The sequence below is a fragment of the Elephas maximus genome, chromosome 10, assembly GCF_024166365.1.
Source record: "Elephas maximus indicus isolate mEleMax1 chromosome 10, mEleMax1 primary haplotype, whole genome shotgun sequence".
In the NCBI taxonomy this organism is placed as follows: Eukaryota; Metazoa; Chordata; class Mammalia; order Proboscidea; family Elephantidae; genus Elephas; species Elephas maximus.
Genome location: NC_064828.1, coordinates 107,774,168 through 107,795,613, shown reverse-complemented (window position 1 = coordinate 107,795,613; position 21,446 = coordinate 107,774,168). Strand labels below are relative to the sequence as shown.

The 21,446-nt window shown below is 36.2% G+C and overlaps 1 protein-coding gene across 6 annotated transcripts in view; it reads right to left on the bottom strand.

The window, feature by feature from the left end:
- The window catches only part of PPP4R4 (protein phosphatase 4 regulatory subunit 4), a 131,727-nt gene that overhangs the window by 74,423 nt on the left and 35,858 nt on the right, over nt 1-21,446 (bottom strand). For 3 of the 6 annotated variants that reach the window (XR_007518876.1, XM_049897779.1, XM_049897780.1), the window contains exon 3: nt 16,887-16,989. Coding sequence is in view for 4 of the 6 variants with exons in the window: in XM_049897779.1 (XP_049753736.1) it covers nt 16,887-16,989 (103 nt within the window). In the remaining 2 variants the exon portion in view is untranslated. Of the gene's footprint in view, nt 1-800; nt 1,447-16,886; nt 16,990-21,446 lie in introns of those variants that run through there. The other 3 variants (XM_049897782.1, XM_049897783.1, XM_049897781.1) reach the window with 3 other exon arrangements.

Genomic DNA, 21,446 nt, shown 5'->3' with positions numbered 1-21,446 from the left:
ACCCTTTCACCTAAAGTTTCTGCTCTTGACACACTCTCACTTCACATGTATTTTCCTCACCTCCTAAAAGTTGCCTTCAAGAGATTTTGAGGTCAGTCTTATGCATTAGGGATTTAGGCAGAAAGCAAAGTAAAACTGACCACATAGAAATGCATTCTCAATTCTTTTTCTATCATGACAAGGAAATGTTCCTGTCACCTTCCACCCCAGCCCCTATGTGACCATGACTTAGACCATGTACTTAGACTCTTTCGATTCAACATGGTGACCACCACCAGTCATAGTACCATGAAATAACACACATTATCCCATAGGTCATTTTATAGTAGAAGAAACAGACTCAGAGAGATCAAGTATTTTGCTGAAGGCCAGCAAGCTAATATTCAGCCTGATGCCAAAGCACTCTTAAGCACTGACTTCTTCCTTACAGATTCTATACTTCCATTCATCGCTTATTAAAACTTGGTTTAAATCAATCCTCGCCTTCAAATGGCGATGTGGGGGATCTGGGAGTGGCAAAGTATTTATGTGATAAGCTCAATTCCCAGAAAACATGTTAAGGTGGCTGGTGGTTGTTTTGTTTTGTTTTAAACTTTTGTATTACACTGCACAAAAATTTTACAAGTTTTTCAACCAGTCATCAATAAATATCCTAAGAATTCTTGGCTGAAAGAAAAAGAGAAGGAATGTTAAGACAGAAATAGCAATTGGTCGCTGAAATCAGCCCTCTCTTTCTATCCCACCCTGCCCCCCACCTTTTTTTTTTTTTTAATGTTTCCGAAACAAACATTTGTTCCACACTAACAATTTTGGATTTGGAAAACACTTTTAGAAGATTTGATGTGGCCAGTATATATACATCACTTACAGATTTCAGAAGACACAGGTTTTATTCAGAAACAGAAAGGGCTTTGCAAAGAAATATTAGAATAAATTGTGAGGGCCACAATGTACATTCCGGTTCACATGAGTCTGCTGTTTTAAGTTCCAAGAGATGTAATTCTTTCCCCTTTTAAAGTCAGTAAAGTCCTGGTTTTTGAGCACATGCAAACTTTATGCAAAAGAGGAACATGAGAAGCTCTCCAGCGTCTTATCTTCTTACTGTATTACTTAGTCTTCACTCCTGCAGCAACATTTGCCCCAACTATTTTGCATTTAATTTTCGAAAAATCCTCAAGTCTTATCAGGATTTGGGTTTTTCTCTTGTTGTGCTGACTTCAACATCTGGGACTGTCCACTGTTAAGAAACCAGCACAGACTAAGAGATTTTATCACTGCTAAAAATCAACTGATTTCTAAACATATTCTCTGAAACATAATGCCATAAGGGTTTGATACTTACCAGTAAGTGTTCTCCTCCACAGAGTCACACCCTCGGGACAAACATATGTGAGGTCCATACTCTCTGGATAAATAAGTGTGCATCCTCATGGACCTTGGAAGACACTGAAAAGTAAATTCCTCTATTGCTTCAGTGCATGCCTTAATGCCAGTTACTGTTCCTCTTACGTGCTACTGTATGGCTGGCATCCCAACCTGAATTCCTCAAAAATGAAATGAAACATTTCATAAATCAGTTAATAGTACATTTGTACTAGTAACAGTACAGGTTTTAAAAAAAAAAAATCCCACTCACGGAAGAAAAATGTGCTAGATAATTCTGTGCTTAAATTCATTCTTTGGTTGGCGGAATGGGGCAAAAGAACATTTTGTGAAACAGTGTAACATATTCATTGCAGAGAAGGAATTAGCTATCTCCAATAAACCTGCATTATGTCCACCTAGAAGAGATTTCTCTTTAGGATACACAAAGTAGAGAAGCATCAAATCAATCACTGACTTATTCTAAAACAGCAAATATTTTGGACTCACGCATTTTGAAACTAAACCTATTAAATAGAACTAGTAAACAAATTTACCAGAAACAGTGCTGGTAAAGGTAAAAAAAAAAAAAAAAAAAGGAGCTCTAAAATTAAAAAGTACCTTTGAGGAGGTTATATTTTTAGAGATACCATGACTGCTTATTTTGAAATTAAGTAATTTAAGTAATGAATTAAAAAATTCATTACTTAAATTACTTAAAAAATTAAAATAGGAAGACCTAGGACATAATAAAATATTTGGGGTTTTGAAGGTCATAAATGTGGGGGTGTCAGTAACCAGCAATAACACTGTGTAACTCTTTTCATTTTAAAATTATATTTATAAAAGACTTTAAAGCCGAGTTAAATATGAATAAGCAGAACATGCCAATTCTAAGACTATGATACTACATTCTTTTCCCTACTCCTAATTGCCACATTCCACACTGAAATGAAGGGCATGAGAACTAGTTGAGAACACTGAAAAATCAAAATCTGAGAGGAAAAATAACGTGGAGACAACAAACAGGAATAACAAAGAGGTAAGTTTTACCTTTCTTTAAATCTGTATTTCAGTGATTAGCAAGGTTCATGAGGAAGTACACATAAAAGTACACTGAGGTCTCTTTCTGTAAAAGAAATCCCAATACAGGTATCCACCACTTTTTAAAAGTTTACTTTGTGGCACTTTGCTTTTACAAAAGACCTACATTAGTACCTGTCTTCACTAGCTAACCACAAGAAACGTGAAGAGGATTTTCGTTTTTACGAAGAGTGGAAATAGCACTCCGCGTTTGTTTTGCAGCAAGCCATTAAAGAGGCAGTGGGGACCCTGAGCAGCAAGACTGGGGTCGCCAAGCTGTCCCAGAAACTACACTTAGCATCTAGCATCATCCCGCCATACTGGCTCAACCAAGCTCCTCCATACTCCACCCTTATTGAATGACCCAGCCACAATCAATCAAATGCCTGATGATGTGTAAACACACCATACATCATGAGATCCCATCCTCAACTTGTCATCCCCTGTGCATTTCTCTAACTGTAGGACTCATCCCTCAGGCAAGCTGTTAACATAAATGCCCCTCTTCTGAGGGATCTGAACCCAGGTCCTTCAACCCAGCCCCATGTGCCATTGCCAGCTAGGCTACTGGGGCTATCATCATCACCAAAACCACCTCTCAGCCCTCCAGCGTGCTCACTGTATTCCTAATTCTGGTAAGTGAAACTACACTCTACATACATTTTTACCGTACACAGGTTGTGTATTTATATCATTCCTGCTTTTACTACATGTTACTGTTATTTTAGGTTTTATTGTTATTTGGTATGATTTGGTAGGTCATTTTGGGGGTCTGGGAAAGCTCAAAAAATTTTTTCCCATGTAAATTAATGGTAATTGCTTCTGCTCTTTACACCATTTCACTTTACGAAAGGTTTCATAGGAATGCTCTACTTTCAGATAGCAGGGAAAACCTGTACTAATGCTCTCATTTAACTACTGTACATATACAGTGAAAATATACTGCCATGTAAAATCACAAGCACAATAACCATAAAAAAAATTTAACACACAAATTTCAATACCATGGCTTTAATAACTGAGGTTCTCGCTGAATTACCTGCTAAATCATTTTTACATATAATAAACTACAATCATAGCTAATTTCAGAATGCAGACTTAAAACTGTAAATAAGCAACAATTTAAAACTTTGCAAAGAAAGGATCTGCTTATCAAAGAAGTATGTATTAATGGATGCAATAGCTATAAGTAGCCATTCCAAAGGATCCATTCTAGAAATATTTAATTAGTTAAATATTTTATAAAGAAAACTATGCTGTTTGGGGTTGGGGGGGCACCAGCAATGGATAAGTCTGGCAAATTTCTATAAGCAAGTGGAAATAAGCCTTTCTTTTTAGTCAATCAAAATACTTTTACCTTCTGTCTGGTTCAAAAGGATAAAAGACATAATTGAGAATTTCAATAGAAAAATTTAAGATTTAAAAAAAAATGTGGCAGGTTCCTAAAAGAATGAAATAGAAATTCTATACTTGAAAAATACAATAATCAAAATGAGATCGTACAAAAATGAAATAGTGAATTGGAACATGGATTAGAATAAAACATGCAGAGTATAACACAAAGAGAAAAAAGAACAGAAAATAGAAGGGGGAAAGTAAAAAACACTGAAGGTACAATATATGTGAAATTGGAGTCCTGGAAGAACAGGAAAAAGAAGGCAAAACCATATTTGAAAGGTAACATCTGAGAATTCTCCAAAATTGACAAAAGAAAATAAGCCACAGATTCAAGAGGCTCTACATATGCCAAGAAAGATAAAGAAAACAAAATTTATACAGAGACAACGTAAAATCTATGGCATTAAAAATACCTCTTCAAAATTAATATGAAATACATTTTAATAATAACAAAAACTGAGAGAATTTGTCAGCAGTTTGAACTGAAGGAAATACTGAAGGGTGTTCTTCAGGCACAAGAGAAATGATTCCAAACAGAAAGCCAGAGATATGTAGGCAAAAATAAATAAATAAACAAGTATGTGGTAAAATCTAAATAAATAGTGCCTATACAAAACATCAACATATAAAACATTAACAATAATAAACTGTTGATCTTAAAATATATAAACAATTAAAATATCTGACAACAATACAAATAAGTCAGAAGTGGATTAAATATAGCCTAAGTGTTGTGAGGTCCTTATATAACCAAGAAAAGGGTAAAAATGCCAATAAACACCAAATTTTGATTAAGTGTCTTTGTTGTAATGTCTAAGGTCACTAAAAAAAGAAAAGTAAAACTATATGTAACTTCCAAACTAATAAAAAAAAATTTTTTTAATAGAAAGGGGGAAAATGTATAATAAAACTACTTAATCAGTTCAAGATAAGGAAAGAAATGAGAGAAAAAGAAACACAGAACAGGTGGCAAAAAAAAAAAAGCAAATAGTAAGATGATACACACAATTACATTAAACATAAATGGATTAAATGTTCCAATTAAAATACAGAGTATCAGATTGTATTCAAAAATAAAATCCCATCAAAACAAAAACCTAGAACATTGTGATAAACCACAAAGTAGAAGAAGATATTTCAACACATAAGCAAAAAAAGGGCTTAGATCCAGAAAAATATAATGAAATCCTGTATATCAATTAGAAAGAGATGACAACTCTACAGGAAAATGAACAATAGACTTAAAGAGGCATTTCACAAAAGAGAATCACCACACGGCCAGTAAATACAGAAAAATGTGCTCATCTTCATGAGCAATCTTGGAAATGCTGTATGAGTCTATACACATAAAATGTTCTAAAGCAGGCAAAACTACAGATATATGCTTAAGTGGTAAACATAATAATAAAAAGCCAAGGACTCAATTAAAAGAAAAGTCAGCACAGTGGTTAATTATCTTTGGGAGAGGAGGGGACAGTGATTGGAAAAGCACAGAAGAAGGGCTTATAGGCTGCTGGTGATGTTCTTCCTGACCTGGGTGGTAGTTAACACAGACATATATGCATTCTGTCATAAGTCAGTGAACTGTATTTTACGTTTTGTGCACTTTTCTATGTTTTACTTCATAATTTTTTTTTAACCTTAAAAAATCAAGGGACAAGAATGATCAAAATAATATAAAATCCTAGAAACTTGCGGCATATTAACTGGAGAATTTGGTACTCACAAATCCCCAAGAGAATGCCAACTCTTTAAAAATACTCAGAATGAGTTTAAAAAAAAAAAAAAAAAAAACCACCGCCGTCAAGTCAATTCTGACTCATAGCGACCCTATAGGACAGAGTAGAACTGCCCCATAGTGTTTCCAAGGAGCACCTGGTAGATTTGAACCACCAAATTTTGGTTAGCAGCCACAGCTCTTAACCACTGTGTCCACCAGAGCTCCACAATGAGCAAAGTAATTACAATTCACAGCAGACTACCTATGCCCAAACAACGCTGCATCCAAACATTCCGGCAAAAGACAAGACTATATAACTCCCTGTGTGCAATTTCCAAAAATACATATTCTATATTTTAATTTACTTACAACCTTCCAATTTAAATGAAAATAAAATATATTCTTTACTTAGCCTTCAGGATACCACATTATTTCTCGTTCCCCTCCTTCATCACTGATTTCTTCTCATTTTCCTGAGAGGTTCTTCCTCATGTTCTCAAGCTCTAAATACAGGACCTTATCTCTCTCTACATTCTCTACCTGGGGGGTTCACGAAACTACAGGTTAAGTTAGAAAAAAAGGAGAAACTAATGGCTGAGATACTAATTTAACGCAGTCCCAGATTTGGCATGTCCAGAAGAAGCTAGCAGTTAGACTCTCCAGAAAAATTCCATTTCAACTAGGTATCTCAGAATTTTCTCACATTAAGATCAGTGAAACAGGAGCCTATAGATCAAAATTATAAAACACATAAGGAAACAAGCCACTATGAAAGAGAGCTTAAGGGAATACAAACAGTAGTGTCGCATTTTTACACTAATAACGCTCACCTTCTACACTTGCCAACCACGCCCTCCTCTCGCTAGGTATTTTTGTAAGTGCACTATACTAATTTTTTACAGCAACATGTAAAAAAAAATTGGCATAGCAGCACTTATGAAAATACCTCATGGGGGGAGCGACTGGGAAACAAACATAGAAGGTGCATGTTATTTGCATAAAAATACAGTGTTCAACCCAAAGGAATATAGATTGGACTTATCCAGAATATTAAATAAGCATTTTAAATGTTGAAATGAGTGTACAACTACAATATCTTGAAGTTATCAGTTAACAAATTGCCATGGAAGACCATTTGAATGATTCTAGTCTATAAATCTTTGATTTCTTCTGGTAAAATCAAGAAAGTACCAGCATCAAAATGTACAGAATAGGAATTAGTCTCTTGGAAGAAAATTTCAAAGGCAAAATAAAGCACTTTTTAAGGAAATGAAGTGTTACCAAGATTCATGATGACAGTACATGTGAGAAAACACAGATGACATCAGATGACACTGACTTGAAAAACGATTAAGAAAAACTGCAATCTTACTATTGAAGAAGTTTTAAGAGTACCTTAACCAACTTATTTTGCTTATATTTTATTGTTACTACCTAACATATTAATCAGTTATTTTTAAATTCCCTGCCTGATTTGGGTCATCTCTGATACTAGACCTATTAATTGCTTTGTATCTTGGTAACTGGGTTTTTTTCCCCTTATTTTTGCGTGCCTAGTGATTTTTCATTGAGGTAACAGTGTTAATGCCCAGAAATGGGCATGCTAAGTGTAGTGTAGGGGGTTGAGTCAGTCTAGTAGAGTGATTGAACTGGGTTTGGGTCATGTTGTCACCATGGTAACCTTCATGGCATCACAGGCTTCAAATTCCTCCTGCAGTGGGCCACTGTTACCTTACGTTAAAAGTGGGCCCTGAGATGCAAAAGGATTTTTTTCAGTGTCCCTGCTCTGCCCTCAACTTTTAGGAGGGGTCTCGCTCCACACCCTGGTCTCTTCCCCAGCAGCTAACTACTGTTATCACTGCATGCTCTGGCTCATGGTGGGGGCCGGGGCTTCCTAGTTCTTTTGATCTAGCCTCAGTCTTAAGCAGGGTCTCTGAGTCCGGGCCTCAGGTAAGATTTTTCAGTGTTCCTACTCTGTTTCCCATGGCCTTGTATCTACGGAGCATGTCTGGAAGGATCCAGTTTCTTATCCCTTCCCCACTGGTAGCAGAGCTCTGCTCTACATCAGTGTAAGGTCCTGGATCTAAAGTCTCCTGCCCCTTCCAAGGGCCAAAAGGCTGTTGCTTCCATCCTTCTCTTACAAACAGTGGATCTTTGCCTGGTCCTGGGAGAGGGAGGGTTTTTTAACACCTCTTCCAGAAACAGCTGAGTTTTCCTTCTACCACTCCCCAGAAGCAGTGGATCTTCACCTGGCCTTAGAAGTAAGGTTTGCTGCTCCTCCTCCAGCAACTCAGACTTTTGCTTCATAAAGCAGAGGTTCTGAGGAAGTGGGCAACATTGTGTTCCTGTTCCCTAGCAGCAGCCAATCACCAGCTTCTCGCCTTGCCCCCTGAACTTTTTCATGAACACACAGTGAAGGCCTATGGAAAAGAGTTTGCAAGGGAGTGCAAAGGTCTTTTGTGTCTGGAGCTTTGAGTTATTCCAAGTTGATATCCTAGTGCAACCTTTAATAACTTGTTAAAATTTTAGCTGATTTTTTCTAACCATCTTTTGTGGTTGCTACGTCTTCCTTCAGTGTCATTGCTGTTGTTATTGTTGTTGTCAATAGTTGCCATTGAGTGGACTCTGACTCATGACGGCCCCCACATGTGCAGCATAGAACTGCTCCACAGGGTTTTCAAGGACGTAAGCTTTCGGAAGCAGATTCTGAGGCACCTCTGGGTGGAACTAAACCTTCAACCTTTTATGCTAGTAATTGAGTGCTTAACTATTTGCGCCACTCAGGGACTCTTCTTCCTCCTATACTCTGCCAAAAGCTAAAGTGTCCCTATGTCCCATCTTCCCTCAGAGGATTGTCTTCCTTCGAATTCAGTTCATTTGGTTGCCTTGTGACATCAGCTGTCTGAGGGGCTCAAGAAAAGCTCTGATTTTGTAGCTATTTTTATCCTTTGGTGTTAGAATGGGAGTAATGTTTTCTTACAGCTTCCTGCATTCTAAGTGGAAGTGGAATTCATCTCTTTGTTTCTGACCCCTGGAGATTTTCCTTAAGTCTCTTACAAACTTTAAAAAAAAAAAAAAAAATTTTTTTTTTTTTTTTTACTTAGCTATACATTTAAAAAAATACTTGTTATATTTTGTCTAAAAGTTCTGGATAATCTAAATTGGAACATTTTTCTAGAATATCTAGTTCACTACACTGCAAAAAGTTAGTTAATTCATCAAGTTTTCAATAAAACACTATAGGTCTTTATTATAGTAGATTATGTGACTATCTTTTTTTTGCCTTATGATTTTGCAAGGATTTTAAATCAAAATATCTATAAACGATCCTTTGTATCGCTTAAATGCCTACGGTCAAAAATAATTTTCAAGAAATATTAGTGATCCTATCATCACAGAAATCATAGATTTTCTAAATAAGAAATCTAAAAGGTCCAGCATATTTTCATTACAAGCAAGGTATGACTGAATGACTAGGAAGCACATGCGAGGGCACTGCTTTTACCAGAATTTACCAAAATGCAGTATTTTTACACCTATTAGGAATATTAGGTCACATAACTTTGCCCCGAAAAAACTACGTATTTGGTAGATGTTTCCACTGAACTTTAATTATCATTGTAAAATAATTAGTAATGTTAACCCATTCTGTCCTTAACCACAAATACACATTAGCAAAAAGAAAAAACCACAACCTAAATATTATTTTCAAAAATGCATGGTGGTCAATGTGCTTTTATTTTTGAGCTATGAACCACAGAAGAAAGTAATTTGTATCATTTATTCATGCTCTCTAATTCCTTAATACTGCATATCTTTTTTTTTTTTTCCTTAGTGAAATGGAAGGAAAAATTATGTAATTCAATACTTCCTAGTCCATAAAATGCAGTGAGGTTAATTCTGACCCTGATGGCTGTCTTCCATCAACCTTACAGTATAGGAACTATTTCACTTCTTCACCTTCCTTCACACCAGTGTCCCTAAATACTAAGCCTGCCAATAGAGTGCTGTACGATATTGTGGGCTTTTGTGGCCTGTAGGGGGTCTGGAACAGTATGTTCTGCTTATTATGTACAACTTTGTTGCTTTTACAAAATCCTTTGCTTTTCTAAGGACTTTTAACTTATCTTAGAAAATGTCACCTGTAGCGAGGAAGATAAATGTGCTTTTATTTTTGAGCTGTAAGTCCAAGAAAGCAATTTGTATCATTTGTTTATGTTCTCTAATTCCTTTAGTTAAGATTACCCCTTCTTTTTCTTGGTGGGCTGTAAGAATAAATTATATAATTTCATGCTTCCTAGAAACCTCCCCAAAAATACTCCTAATCAAACACAGGGCCAGATGAAGATATTTCCATGCTGGGCAGAGGGCGTCAGCAGCACCATTTAATGTAATAGCACCAGGAAAAAAGCCTACTTATCCATTTACTTTATTTCAAATAACAAACTGACAAATTGAAGAAAATAAGAATAAAAATATACTTGTAACAATAAGAAATAAACAGTAATTAGTTTCTTAAGGATGTATTTTCTACAGCAAGGTTTAGTACACCACTCTATTTAACTCCATTACGCCAAGGTGCATAGTATGGGAATATCGATATAAACTTAAGGACTCCTGGATGGTGCAAAGTTAAGCCCTCAAGTACTAGCTGAAAGGTTGGCGGTTCGAACCCACCCAGAGGTGCCTTGGAAGACAGGTCTGAAGTATTGCTTCCGAAAGGTCACAACCTTGAAAACCCTATGGAGCAGCTCTACTCTGCACATGTGGGGTCAGCATGAGTTGGAGCTGACTACTGCAACAAACAACAACATATAAACTTATGCTAACTATTTGATATTTAGTTTTGATGATGTTTTAGTCAAATTAATTTTTTAACATATCACGTTCGATGCTCCATTAAGCCCAGTGCTCTGGGTGGGGCCTGTAGAGCTCACCCCTTAAACTAGCGCTAGTCAAACACTGAATATTTTTTTGGTGAATTGCTTAACATTTCTAAGTCTAGATTTTTGTAATTATAAAATGAGAATAAATACAGCTTTGGGGGGTTGTTACGAAGATTTTTAAAAGGATGAGTCTAAAGTATTAGGCAGAATGCCTGGCCAACAGTAGGTATCCCACACATTATTTGTCCATGTAACTGAGCTACTTGAAATATGACTTTAAAAAGGAAGTTAAGTTTTTTATTCACAAAATAAATGCTTTTCTATAAAATTTTTAAAATAAGATCTTTTTAAAAAAAATTGACCTATATTCTGTAGCTATAAAAAACTCTAATAAATAATCACAGGGGGAGAAATTCATATTTTTGCAGTTATTTCCATAGATAAAAATTAAGCCATGCAAAATTAATAAAAGTAAATCAAAAAATTTTTTTCAGAATCACAAGACTGCTAGAACACATCCACTAATCTCAAATAATCAATTTCATATTGGTTAATTATATCTCCTTTATCCTTTCCCCGTTATACATCTCTCCCCTCCAAAAAGAAAAAGGTCTTTCTAGGAACACAAATCAACATTACACCATTGCATTGATATCCTATTTTCACTTCTCATCCAAGAATGCTATCAATGGCTGAGACCAATGTGTCACTGGTCTTTCAGGTAGCTAGGAAGACATTTACTGTCTCAAATAGTAAATTCAATCAAAACTCATTTTAAAATTATTTGTAGTGCCTACAACTTGCCAGGCAGAGCCCTGGCAGTGCAGTGGTTAAGAGCTCAGCTGCTAACCAAAAGGTCGGCAGTTCAAATCCACCAGCCGCTCCTTGGAAACCCTATGGGGCAGTTCTGCTCTGTCCTATAGGGTTGCTATGAGTCAAAATCGACTTGATAGCAACAGGTTTTACTTGCCAGGCACTATTCTAGGTTCTAAGAATACAGTTATAAACCAAACTGACAGAGATTCTGCCCTTCTGGAAGAAAGAGAAAAGGTAGATGGTGAGGTCAAAAAGACAGATGGGGTCATTTAAAGACATGGTAAGGAGTTTTATTTTATCTGGAATGAGGAGCTACTTGTATTTATTTACTGTGGCTACTATAACAAATTACAACAAACTGGGTGGCTTAAAACAACAGAAATTTATTTATTCTCCCACAGTTCTAGAAGCCAGAAGGCCAAAATCAGTATCACTGGACCAAATCAGGATGTTGGCAGTGCCGCACTCCCTCTGAAGGCTCTAGGGGAGAATCCACTCCTGGTCTCTTCCAGCTTCTGGTGGCTGCTGACATTTCTTGGCTTGTGACAGTCTCACTCCACTCTCTGCCTCCATCTTCACATTACATTCTCCTCTATGTGTGTCAAGTCTCCTTGTGTCTCCCTCTTACAAGGATACCTGTGAGAGCATTTAGGACCCTCCCAGATACCCCAGGATAATCTCTCCACCTCAAGAGCCATAACTCAATCACATCTATAAAGACCCTTTTTTCAATAAGGTAATATTTACAGGTTCCAGGGATAAGGACCTGACATCCCTGAGGGCCATTACTTTGCCTAGATAGTACTTAAGTAATTTTCAAGCAAGAAGGTGATAAGCTATGACTGAAGCTTCTAAAGATCTCTCTCTCTGGCTGGTTGGGCTATGGAAGCAAAAACGGAAGAAACAGGTCCATCGAGGAGGCTGTTGTAATAGCTAGAAGCGCTAAGGCTTGAGAGTAAACGTACACATTATGTACCTGTTAAAACTACAGGCAGTTTATAAGGAGGCTGTATAGCAGCTGAGAGGGAGGACTGAAGAATCAGACTGCCTGGTTCAAAGCTAATACCCCTTGCTAGCTTCATGACTTTGCTCTGAGATAAAAATGTGTAAAATGTTTCACAAAGTATAATGCCTTACCCATAGTAAGCCCTCAATACATGTTAGCTGTAGTTAACTTAACAAACCCTGGTGGCATAGTGGTTAAGTGCTAGGGCTGCTAACCATAAGGGTCAGCAGTTTGAATCCCCCAGGTGCTCCTTGGAAACTCTATGGGGCAGTTCGACTCTGTCCTATAGGGTCACTATGAGTCAGAATTGACTTGACGGCACTGGGTTTAGTTTTTTTCGTTTGGTAGTTAACTTATCAGTGCTTGACATGGCAAATTTTCTATAATTCTAATTTCATACAGTTTGGTTCCCAAAATATAAGTGAAATAAAATTAAATAGATTCAATAATTTAATGGGTAGACTTTTTTGCACTTTGTTAAAGGAGTCACCGATGCTACACAGTATGGTTATATCATTAGTATTTTTAATTCTATAAAGGACTATAGTATCTTAGAAATTTATCTTGACAATCAAATTATTTTGCTTCTAGATAGCAGAAGTTCAAATCAAATATTCAAATCTAGCATCTAAGATTTCAACTTAACATATTGTGAAAAAATAATTAAAGCTAATAAAGACTTTAGAAAAAATTTATTTCTTTTTCAAAGGATACCCTAGGATTAAATGCTATAACAAGAATATATTAAAACGAAAGTATCTTCATATTTAGGGAGTTTATATTGGAGATCAAAATATTTCCCTTTTAGCTTCTTACTTACAGGCAACGAGATGAGTGACTAACTGCATTATCATCCACTGTTTGCTTTGGATATAATTTAGAAAGCAAATTGTAGAAATACTATGCATCAGCTCAGTTCTAATCCTGTTTCTACTATTGTTACGTTTAACCTTAAATCGCTTCATCTATAAAACAGTAAAAATAACAACCTATTTTAAAAAACCATTTGTCAGCTAATAGGATGAAATGAATAGTTAAAAACATTCCTGGGAAAATCGTGCAATAGGCAAGGTGAGAAAAATCTTCGATGTCACTTGACTCAGATGAGCTTTGATAAAGACAAGTTAGAGGGTGGGCTCTATGATCTCATGAAACTCTTGTTATAAATGTGGTAAAAGTCTTGGAAATGATTAGCTTCTTGTATAAAATATTTATGCTCGTATCTTTAAACTGTCTAAAAGTAAATCACTCATGGACAACCGTACATTCACTAAGATGGTGAAAACCAGCAGAACCACATGGATGCTCAACGCAGAAATCCAGAAGTCACTATGACTACGGCACTCCCTCCCTCACTCCCCACATCCAGTCCATTAAGTTCTGCTCCTTCGGTCTCAAAAAAGGTATCTCAGGTACACCCACTACTCTCCACTGTCCTAATTTGCTGTCCCAATTCAAGCCACTGTCCCTAGGACTAGTGTTGTAGCTTCCTAACTGCCATACTGTAATTGATAATAATCAAAATAATCTTTGAAAAATGTTAATGGGATTATGTCACTCCCTACCTAAAAGTCTTTGATGGCTTTCCACCATCCTGAGGATGAGACCAAACTCCTGCAGATTCTCGCCCCTGACCACCTCTCTAACCACCCGCATTCACTGGATTTTAACCACACTTGCTTCTTTCAGTTCCACCAAGCTCTTTTCACCTTAGGTCTATCTGCTGTTCTCTGCCTAGACCACTCATTCCTCGACTCTTGAAATGGCAGCTACCTCCTATCCCTTGAGTTTTCAGCTGGAAGTCATCTCCTCAAAGAGGCTGCCCTTGACCTCCCAAAGCACAGCAAAAAAAAGAACTCATTGCCATAGAGTCGATTCCAGCTCACAGTGACCCTAGAGAACAGAGTGGAACTGCACCATAGGGTATCCAAGGCTGTAACCTTTATAGAAGCAGATTGCCACATCTTTCTCCTGCAGAGTGGCTGGTGAATTCAAACCACCAACCTTTCGGTTAGCAGCCTAGAGTTTAACCACTGTGCCACCATGGCTCCTTCCAAAGCACATTTGGCCCCTGCCATTACTTTACCTCATAGCCTCCTATTCTTCACACCCCAGCCTTACCACAAATTACAATAATAACTTTCTTTTCTGTGTGTGCGTGGTTTACTTGTTTAATGTCTGTTTCCCCCCTAGACTCTATCCTCCTTGAGGGCAAGTTCCCTGTTTTGTTCACCTGTTTTCCTGTGCTTAGCACGGTGCCTGGTACATGGGAGGAACTCAGTAAATACTTACGAATGAATGAGAACGCCATTATTACTAAATGCTCACTTTGGGACAAGAGGTTGCTCTTCTATGATAACTAAGATATAACTACCATTGCAAAAGTGAATGAAGTGGCTATTTGAGATCTTGTCATGGCTTTATCACTTGAAAGTAACCACTCACAAAAGCAAGGCAGAATTAAAGAAGGTGCTAACCATGAGTACCAATATATCTTATCAGTATCCAACTACAATGATTTAAAGATGATTTGAACATATAAGTCTTATAATCCAAAATAAAGTTATTTCAATGTTTAGCCACCTACCTTATATATTACTCTCTACAAAAGTCATTATTATTTGAGTTGCCCCCTTAAAGTCCTCATTTGCTCAATTCTTCAGCATTTTTACATACCTCAGAATCACACAATTAAATGCTGTCCTATGCTTACATTTGTTTTTTTTTTTCATAGTCTTTAGGCCTTCCTACTACAGAATCTAATCTGGGACTATCTTGTACTTCATAAATGTAGCTCCTGAGTAAGTGGCTACTTGTTGATTAACTGAAGAAATGAGTAAGTCAACACTGAAGATCTTCTTGGTACACATTCATTAGTATATATTTTCTTTATATCCATTCATTTATTCAATCTTCTGCATTACAGATTAATCTTAATTACTTTAAAGTTTTATTAAAGTCCTCCCTTCTATAACTGAGGCATACCTTACAGTTTCTGTAGGAAAATTTATACACTCGCCTGAAATTAATGTCTTTTAGGAGTTGTTATTTAATTGCCTTTATTGTGAAGCCATTAGCAAAATAATTTAGAGATGGAAGCCTCTAAAGGCCACTATTGCCTACCTCTCATCTTTTACTCTTGCTTGATGAAACTTGGGGCATCCAAGATGCTGCTCGTAGACCAGACTTTGCCTGCTGACCAGAGTGTTTGGCACGCTCAATATTTTTAGCTTTAAATCTAATTGACTTATTTACATTAACTCCTTAGACAAGAGGACCTAACCACCTATTCTCCTCTATGATTGTTTAACTGACATTCCAGGTGTCATGCAAACAAACTTAGGTCCACTAATATCACTGAAGTTGAATGTGAAATTAAACCTGGCCTGTGTAGGCTTAATTCCACTGAAATTACAACATGATTCTGGGAAAAATAAAATTAGCAAATGTTGTGTTATATTAATTTCTACAACAATGAAAATAATAGTTCCGTATCCCTTTGGTTCATTTTGGAATCACATACCATGACAAAACAAACATCTTCTCAGTTCACCATTGTAACAAGTAAAAAAATTCATATTGCCTGCACAGACATGTGGGAAATTTCTGAAAATAACAATGGTACACACGTCCTAGACATAAATCACAGTAACTGGAACCATGCTAAAACCTACTGCCGTGGAGTCGATTCCGACTCATAGCGACCCCGTAGGACAGAGTAGAACTGCCCCATAGGGCTTTCAAGGCTGTAAATCTTTGTGGAAACAGACTGCCACATCTTTCTCCTGCAGAGCAGCTGGGGGGGTTCAAACCGCTGACCTTTCAATTAGCAGCCGAGTGCTTTAAACCACTGCACCAGCAGGGCTCCTGGAACCATGCTAAATACACCTAAATATAAAGCAAAACCCCAGGAACACATTAATAATTACAGTATTATAAACATGTGTATAGATGAGGAAAAAATGTATAACCAAATAATAAGCCAAAGCTAGGTATACAAGACTCACTGTTAGCACCTAGAATCCCCATTAGCATATGAACTCCTTGACCCCAGCAGTAAGTGAGCTCCCTGAGGACATACAGACTGTTGTCTGTTTTGTCAACTCAAGTTCCAATAGAGAATAACCCTTTGTATATAAAGAATATTTTTGTTCATAGTAGGGGAACTGATTTTGAAGAAATTTAGGAAAACATCTCAAACTAAAATTGTGATGACTATAACGTAATCTTTATTTGACTATTCTTCACAAGTCACCCCAGGATCATCATTAGAAGTATCAGTTAAATTATATTAGAGATGTTTCTGAAATACTATTAATATAGATTTAAGTCAACAGAATCCCAAATAAAATACCTATGATTTTGTAAGAAAAGTAAGATTTTTTTTTGAGCTACTAAAAAACTAACTTTACTAAATGACTAAGGACAACTTAAGATCCCATCAGCTACTTTCTCTACCTATTTTCATCATAATCCAAAATGTGCATCATAAAACTTCCTTCGCTAATTACTAAGCACAAAAGGTCATCAGAAGCTCTGAGTTTTTTCTTCCCACAATGACAAAACACCACAGGAGGAAAACTGGAACGTCAAATCTGATTTCATATCAACTTACTCTGACTTTTGGCAAAACTCTCCGAAGTGTCTCAGACGGATTCTGTCGCATCAGATACGGAAGGTTTGCAATCACACTTGTTCCTTGGATATCTTGACCAGAGCTTGTGAAGGAAGCACAAATTTAAAATCTGGAATTATAAGCTGAATTCCTAGTTTATTAATAATAAACTTAATAAAATTAATTAATAAATAATAGAGAGGTTAATTTGAAAAATGACTTTTGATGACTTCTAATAGTTTTAAACTTCAAACCTATCATTTCAATGTAAATATAAAACCAGAACTAAAATTTCATTAAATAAATCTTATAGCAAATGCATGAAGATATTAATTATGCTTATGCTAAAACAAGATTCTCTATGTGCGTTTCTTGAGTCTGAAAGTCTTGAGATTATTATTAAATACATACTGAAAAATTCTACCTCATTTTTTTCTTGTAACCTGAGAGCGTGATGTACTTTATTCAAAAAAAAAAAGTAAGTGGTAAAATACTAATAATCATAGCAATAACAGAGACAGCACAAAATCATGGGACAGGTCACGCAATAGCTTTCTGCCGGTACAACGAAATTACCTGTTGCACTAGACCGACTCTGAGTTGCCAGAAGCTTTGTTTTAAGATATGTTGGTACTCTTATAAATCAGTAGGATATATTTAAACTGTACCTTTTTGACACAGCATTCATTAAGTCAATAAGGCTTTACCAAAATAATCTCAGTGGTAATTTAGTGGCCTAAATACCTGAGAAATGGTATTCAGATATTCTTCTAAAAAGCTCTTTCTACGAATGGTAAAAACCTCTTTAAGATACAACCAAGAGACATAAATTCTGCATGTATTTAAAATGTATATCATAAAGAAAATATCCCTGAAACTACTGCCCTGAGATAATCTTTAAACCTTAAACCCAAAATATCCCCTGAAGTCTTCTTAAAATCAAACAATAATTTAGTTTAACTAGTAAAAAATGCTTGCCTTGACGATATAGAACAATACAAATTAGGTTTTTACTTAGAAAAATAGGGGTAAATAATAAGGTAACCACAAAAAGGTATAACAACTCTATAACTCAAGATAAAAACCAAGAAAAACGTAACGACTCAACTAACATAAAGTCAAGCACTATGAAAATGAGGATCTCACAATTTACTAAGAAAAACGTCTCAGCACAAAAAAGTATGTGGAAAAATGAAATTGTCAACAACACACATAAAAAGGCATCAAAATGACAGCACTAAAAACTTATTTATCTATAATTACCCTGAATGTAAATGGACTAAATGCACCAATAAAGAGACAGAGAGTCACGGACTGGATAAAGAAACACAATCCATCTATATGCTGCCTACAAGAGACACACCTTAGACTTAGAGACACAAACAAACTAAAACTCAAAGGATGGAAAAAAGTATATCAAGCAAACAATAAGCAAAAAAGAAGAGGAGTAGCAATATTAATTTCTGACAAAATAGACTTTAGACTTAAATCCACCACAAAGGATAAAGAAGGACACTATATAATGATAAAAGGGACAATTGATCAGGAAGACATAACCATATTAAATATTTACGCACCCAATGACAGGGCTGCAAGATACATAAATCAAATTTTAACAGAACTGAAAAGTGAGAAAAACACCTCCACAATTATAGAAGGAGACTTCAACACACCACTTTCGGAGAAGGACAGGACATCCAGTAAGAAGCTCAACAGAGACACGGAAGATGTAATTACAACAATCAACCAACTTGACCTCATTGACTTATACAGAACTCTCCACCCAACTGCTGCAAAATATACTTTTTTTTCTAGCGCACATGGAACATTCTCTAGAATAGACCACATATTAGGCCATAAAACAAACCTTTGCAGAGTCCAAAACATCGAAATATTACAAAGCATCTTCTCAGACCACAAGGCAATAAAACTAGAGATCAATAACAGAAAAACGAGGGAAAAGAAATCAAATACTTGGAAAATGAACAATACCCTCCTGAAAAAAGACTGGGTTATAGAAGACATCAAGGAGGGAATAAGGAAATTCATAGAAAGCAACGAGAATGAAAATACTTCCTATCAAAACCTCTGGGACACAGCAAAAGCAGTGCTCAGAGGCCAATTTATATCAATAAATGCACACATACAAAAAGAAGAAAGAGCCAAAATCAAAGAACTGTCCCTACAACTTGAACAAATAGAAAGTGAGCAACAAAAGAATTCATCAGGCACCAGAAGAAAACAAATAATAAAAATTAGAGCTGAACTAAATGAATTAGAGAACAGAAAAACAATCGAAAGAATTAACAAAGCCAAAAGCTGGTTCTTTGAAAAAATTAACAAAATTGATAAACCATTGGCTAGACTGACTAAAGAAATACAGGAAAGGAAACAAATAACCCGAATAAGAAATGAGAAGGACCACATCACAACAGAACCAAATGAAATTAAAAGAATCATTTCAGATTATTATGAAAAATTGTACTCTAACAAATTTGAAAACCTAGAAGAAATGGATGAATTCCTGGAAAAACACTACCTACCTAAACTAACACATTCAGAAGTAGAACAACTAAATAGACCCATAACAAAGAAAGAGATTGAAACGGTAATCAAAAAACTCCCAACAAAAAAAAGCCCTGGCCCGGACAGCTTCACTGCAGAGTTCTACCAAACTTTCAGAGAAGAGTTAACACCACTACTACTAAAGGTATTCCAAAGCATAGAAAATGACGGAATACTACCCAACTCATTCTATGAAGCCACCATCTCCCTGATACCAAAACCAGGTAAAGACATTACAAAAAAAGAAAATTATAGACCTATATCCCTCATGAACATTGATGCAAAAATCCTCAACAAAATTCTAGCCAATAGAATCCAACAACACATCAAAAAAATAATTCACCCTGATCAAGTGGGATTTATACCAGGTATGCAAGGCTGGTTTAATATCAGAAAAACCATTAATGTAATCCATCACATAAATAAAACAAAAGACAAAAACCACATGATCTTATCAATTGATGCAGAAAAGGCATTTGACAAAGTCCAACACCCATTCATGATAAAAACTCTTACCAAAATAGGAATTGAAGGAAAATTCCTCAACATAATAAAGGGCATCTATGCAAAGCCAACAGCCAACATCACTCTAAATGGAGAGAACCTGAAAGCATTTCCCTTGAGAACGGGAACCAGACAAGGATGCCCTTTATCACCGCTCTTATTCAACACCATGTTGGAAGTCTTAGCCAGGGCAATTAGGCTAGACAAAGAAATAAAAGGTATCCGGATTGGCAAGGAAGAAGTAAAGTTATCACTATTTGCAGATGACATGATTATATACACAGAAAACCCTAAGGAATCCTCCAGAAAACTACTGAAACTAATAGAAGAGTTTGGCAGAGTCTCAGGTTATAAAATAAACATACAAAAATCACTTGGATTCCTCTACATCAACAAAAAGAACACCGAAGAGGAAATAACAAAATCAATACCATTCACAGTAGCCCCCAAGAAGATAAGATACTTAGGAATAAATCTTACCAAGGATGTAAAAGACCTATACAAAGAAAACTACAAAGCTCTACTACAAGAAATTCAAAAGGACATACTTAAGTGGAAAAACATACCTTGCTCATGGATAGGAAGACTTAACATAGTAAAAATGTCTATTCTACCAAAAGCCATCTATACATTTAACGCACTTCCGATCCAAATTCCAATGTCATATTTTAAGGGGCTAGAGAAACAAATCACCAACTTCATATGGAAGGGAAAGAAGCCTCGGATAAGGAAAGCATTACCGAAAAAGAAGAAGAAAGTGGGAGGCCTCACCTTACCTGACTTCAGAACCTATTATACAGCCACAGTAGTCAAAACAGCCTGGTATTGGTACAACAACAGACACATAGACCAATGGAACAGAATTGAGAACCCAGACATAGATCCATCCACGTATGAGCAGCTGATATTTGACAAAGGACCAGTGTCAATTAACTGGGGAAGAGATAGCCTTTTTAACAAATGGTGCTGGCATAACTGGATATCCATTTGCAAAAAAATGAAACAGGACCCATACCTCACACCATGCACAAAAACTAACTCCAAGTGGATCAAAGACCTAAACATAAAGACTAAAACGATAAAGATCATGGAAGAAAAAATTGGGACAACCCTAGGAGCCCTAATACAGGGCATAAACAGAATACAAAACATTACCAAAAATGACGAAGAGAAACCAGATAACTGGGAGCTCCTAAAAATCAAACACCTATGCTCATCTAAAGACTTCACCAAAAGAGTAAAAAGACCACCTACAGATTGGGAAGGAATTTTCAGCTATGACATCTCCGACCAGCGCCTGATCTCTAAAATCTACATGATTCTGTCAAAGTCAACCACAAAAAGACAAACAACCCAATCAAGAAGTGGGCAAAGGATATGAACACACATTTCTCTAAAGAAGATATTCAGGCAGCCAACAGATACATGAGAAAACGCTCTCGATCATTAGCCATTAGAGAAATGCAAATTAAAACTATGATGAGATTCCAT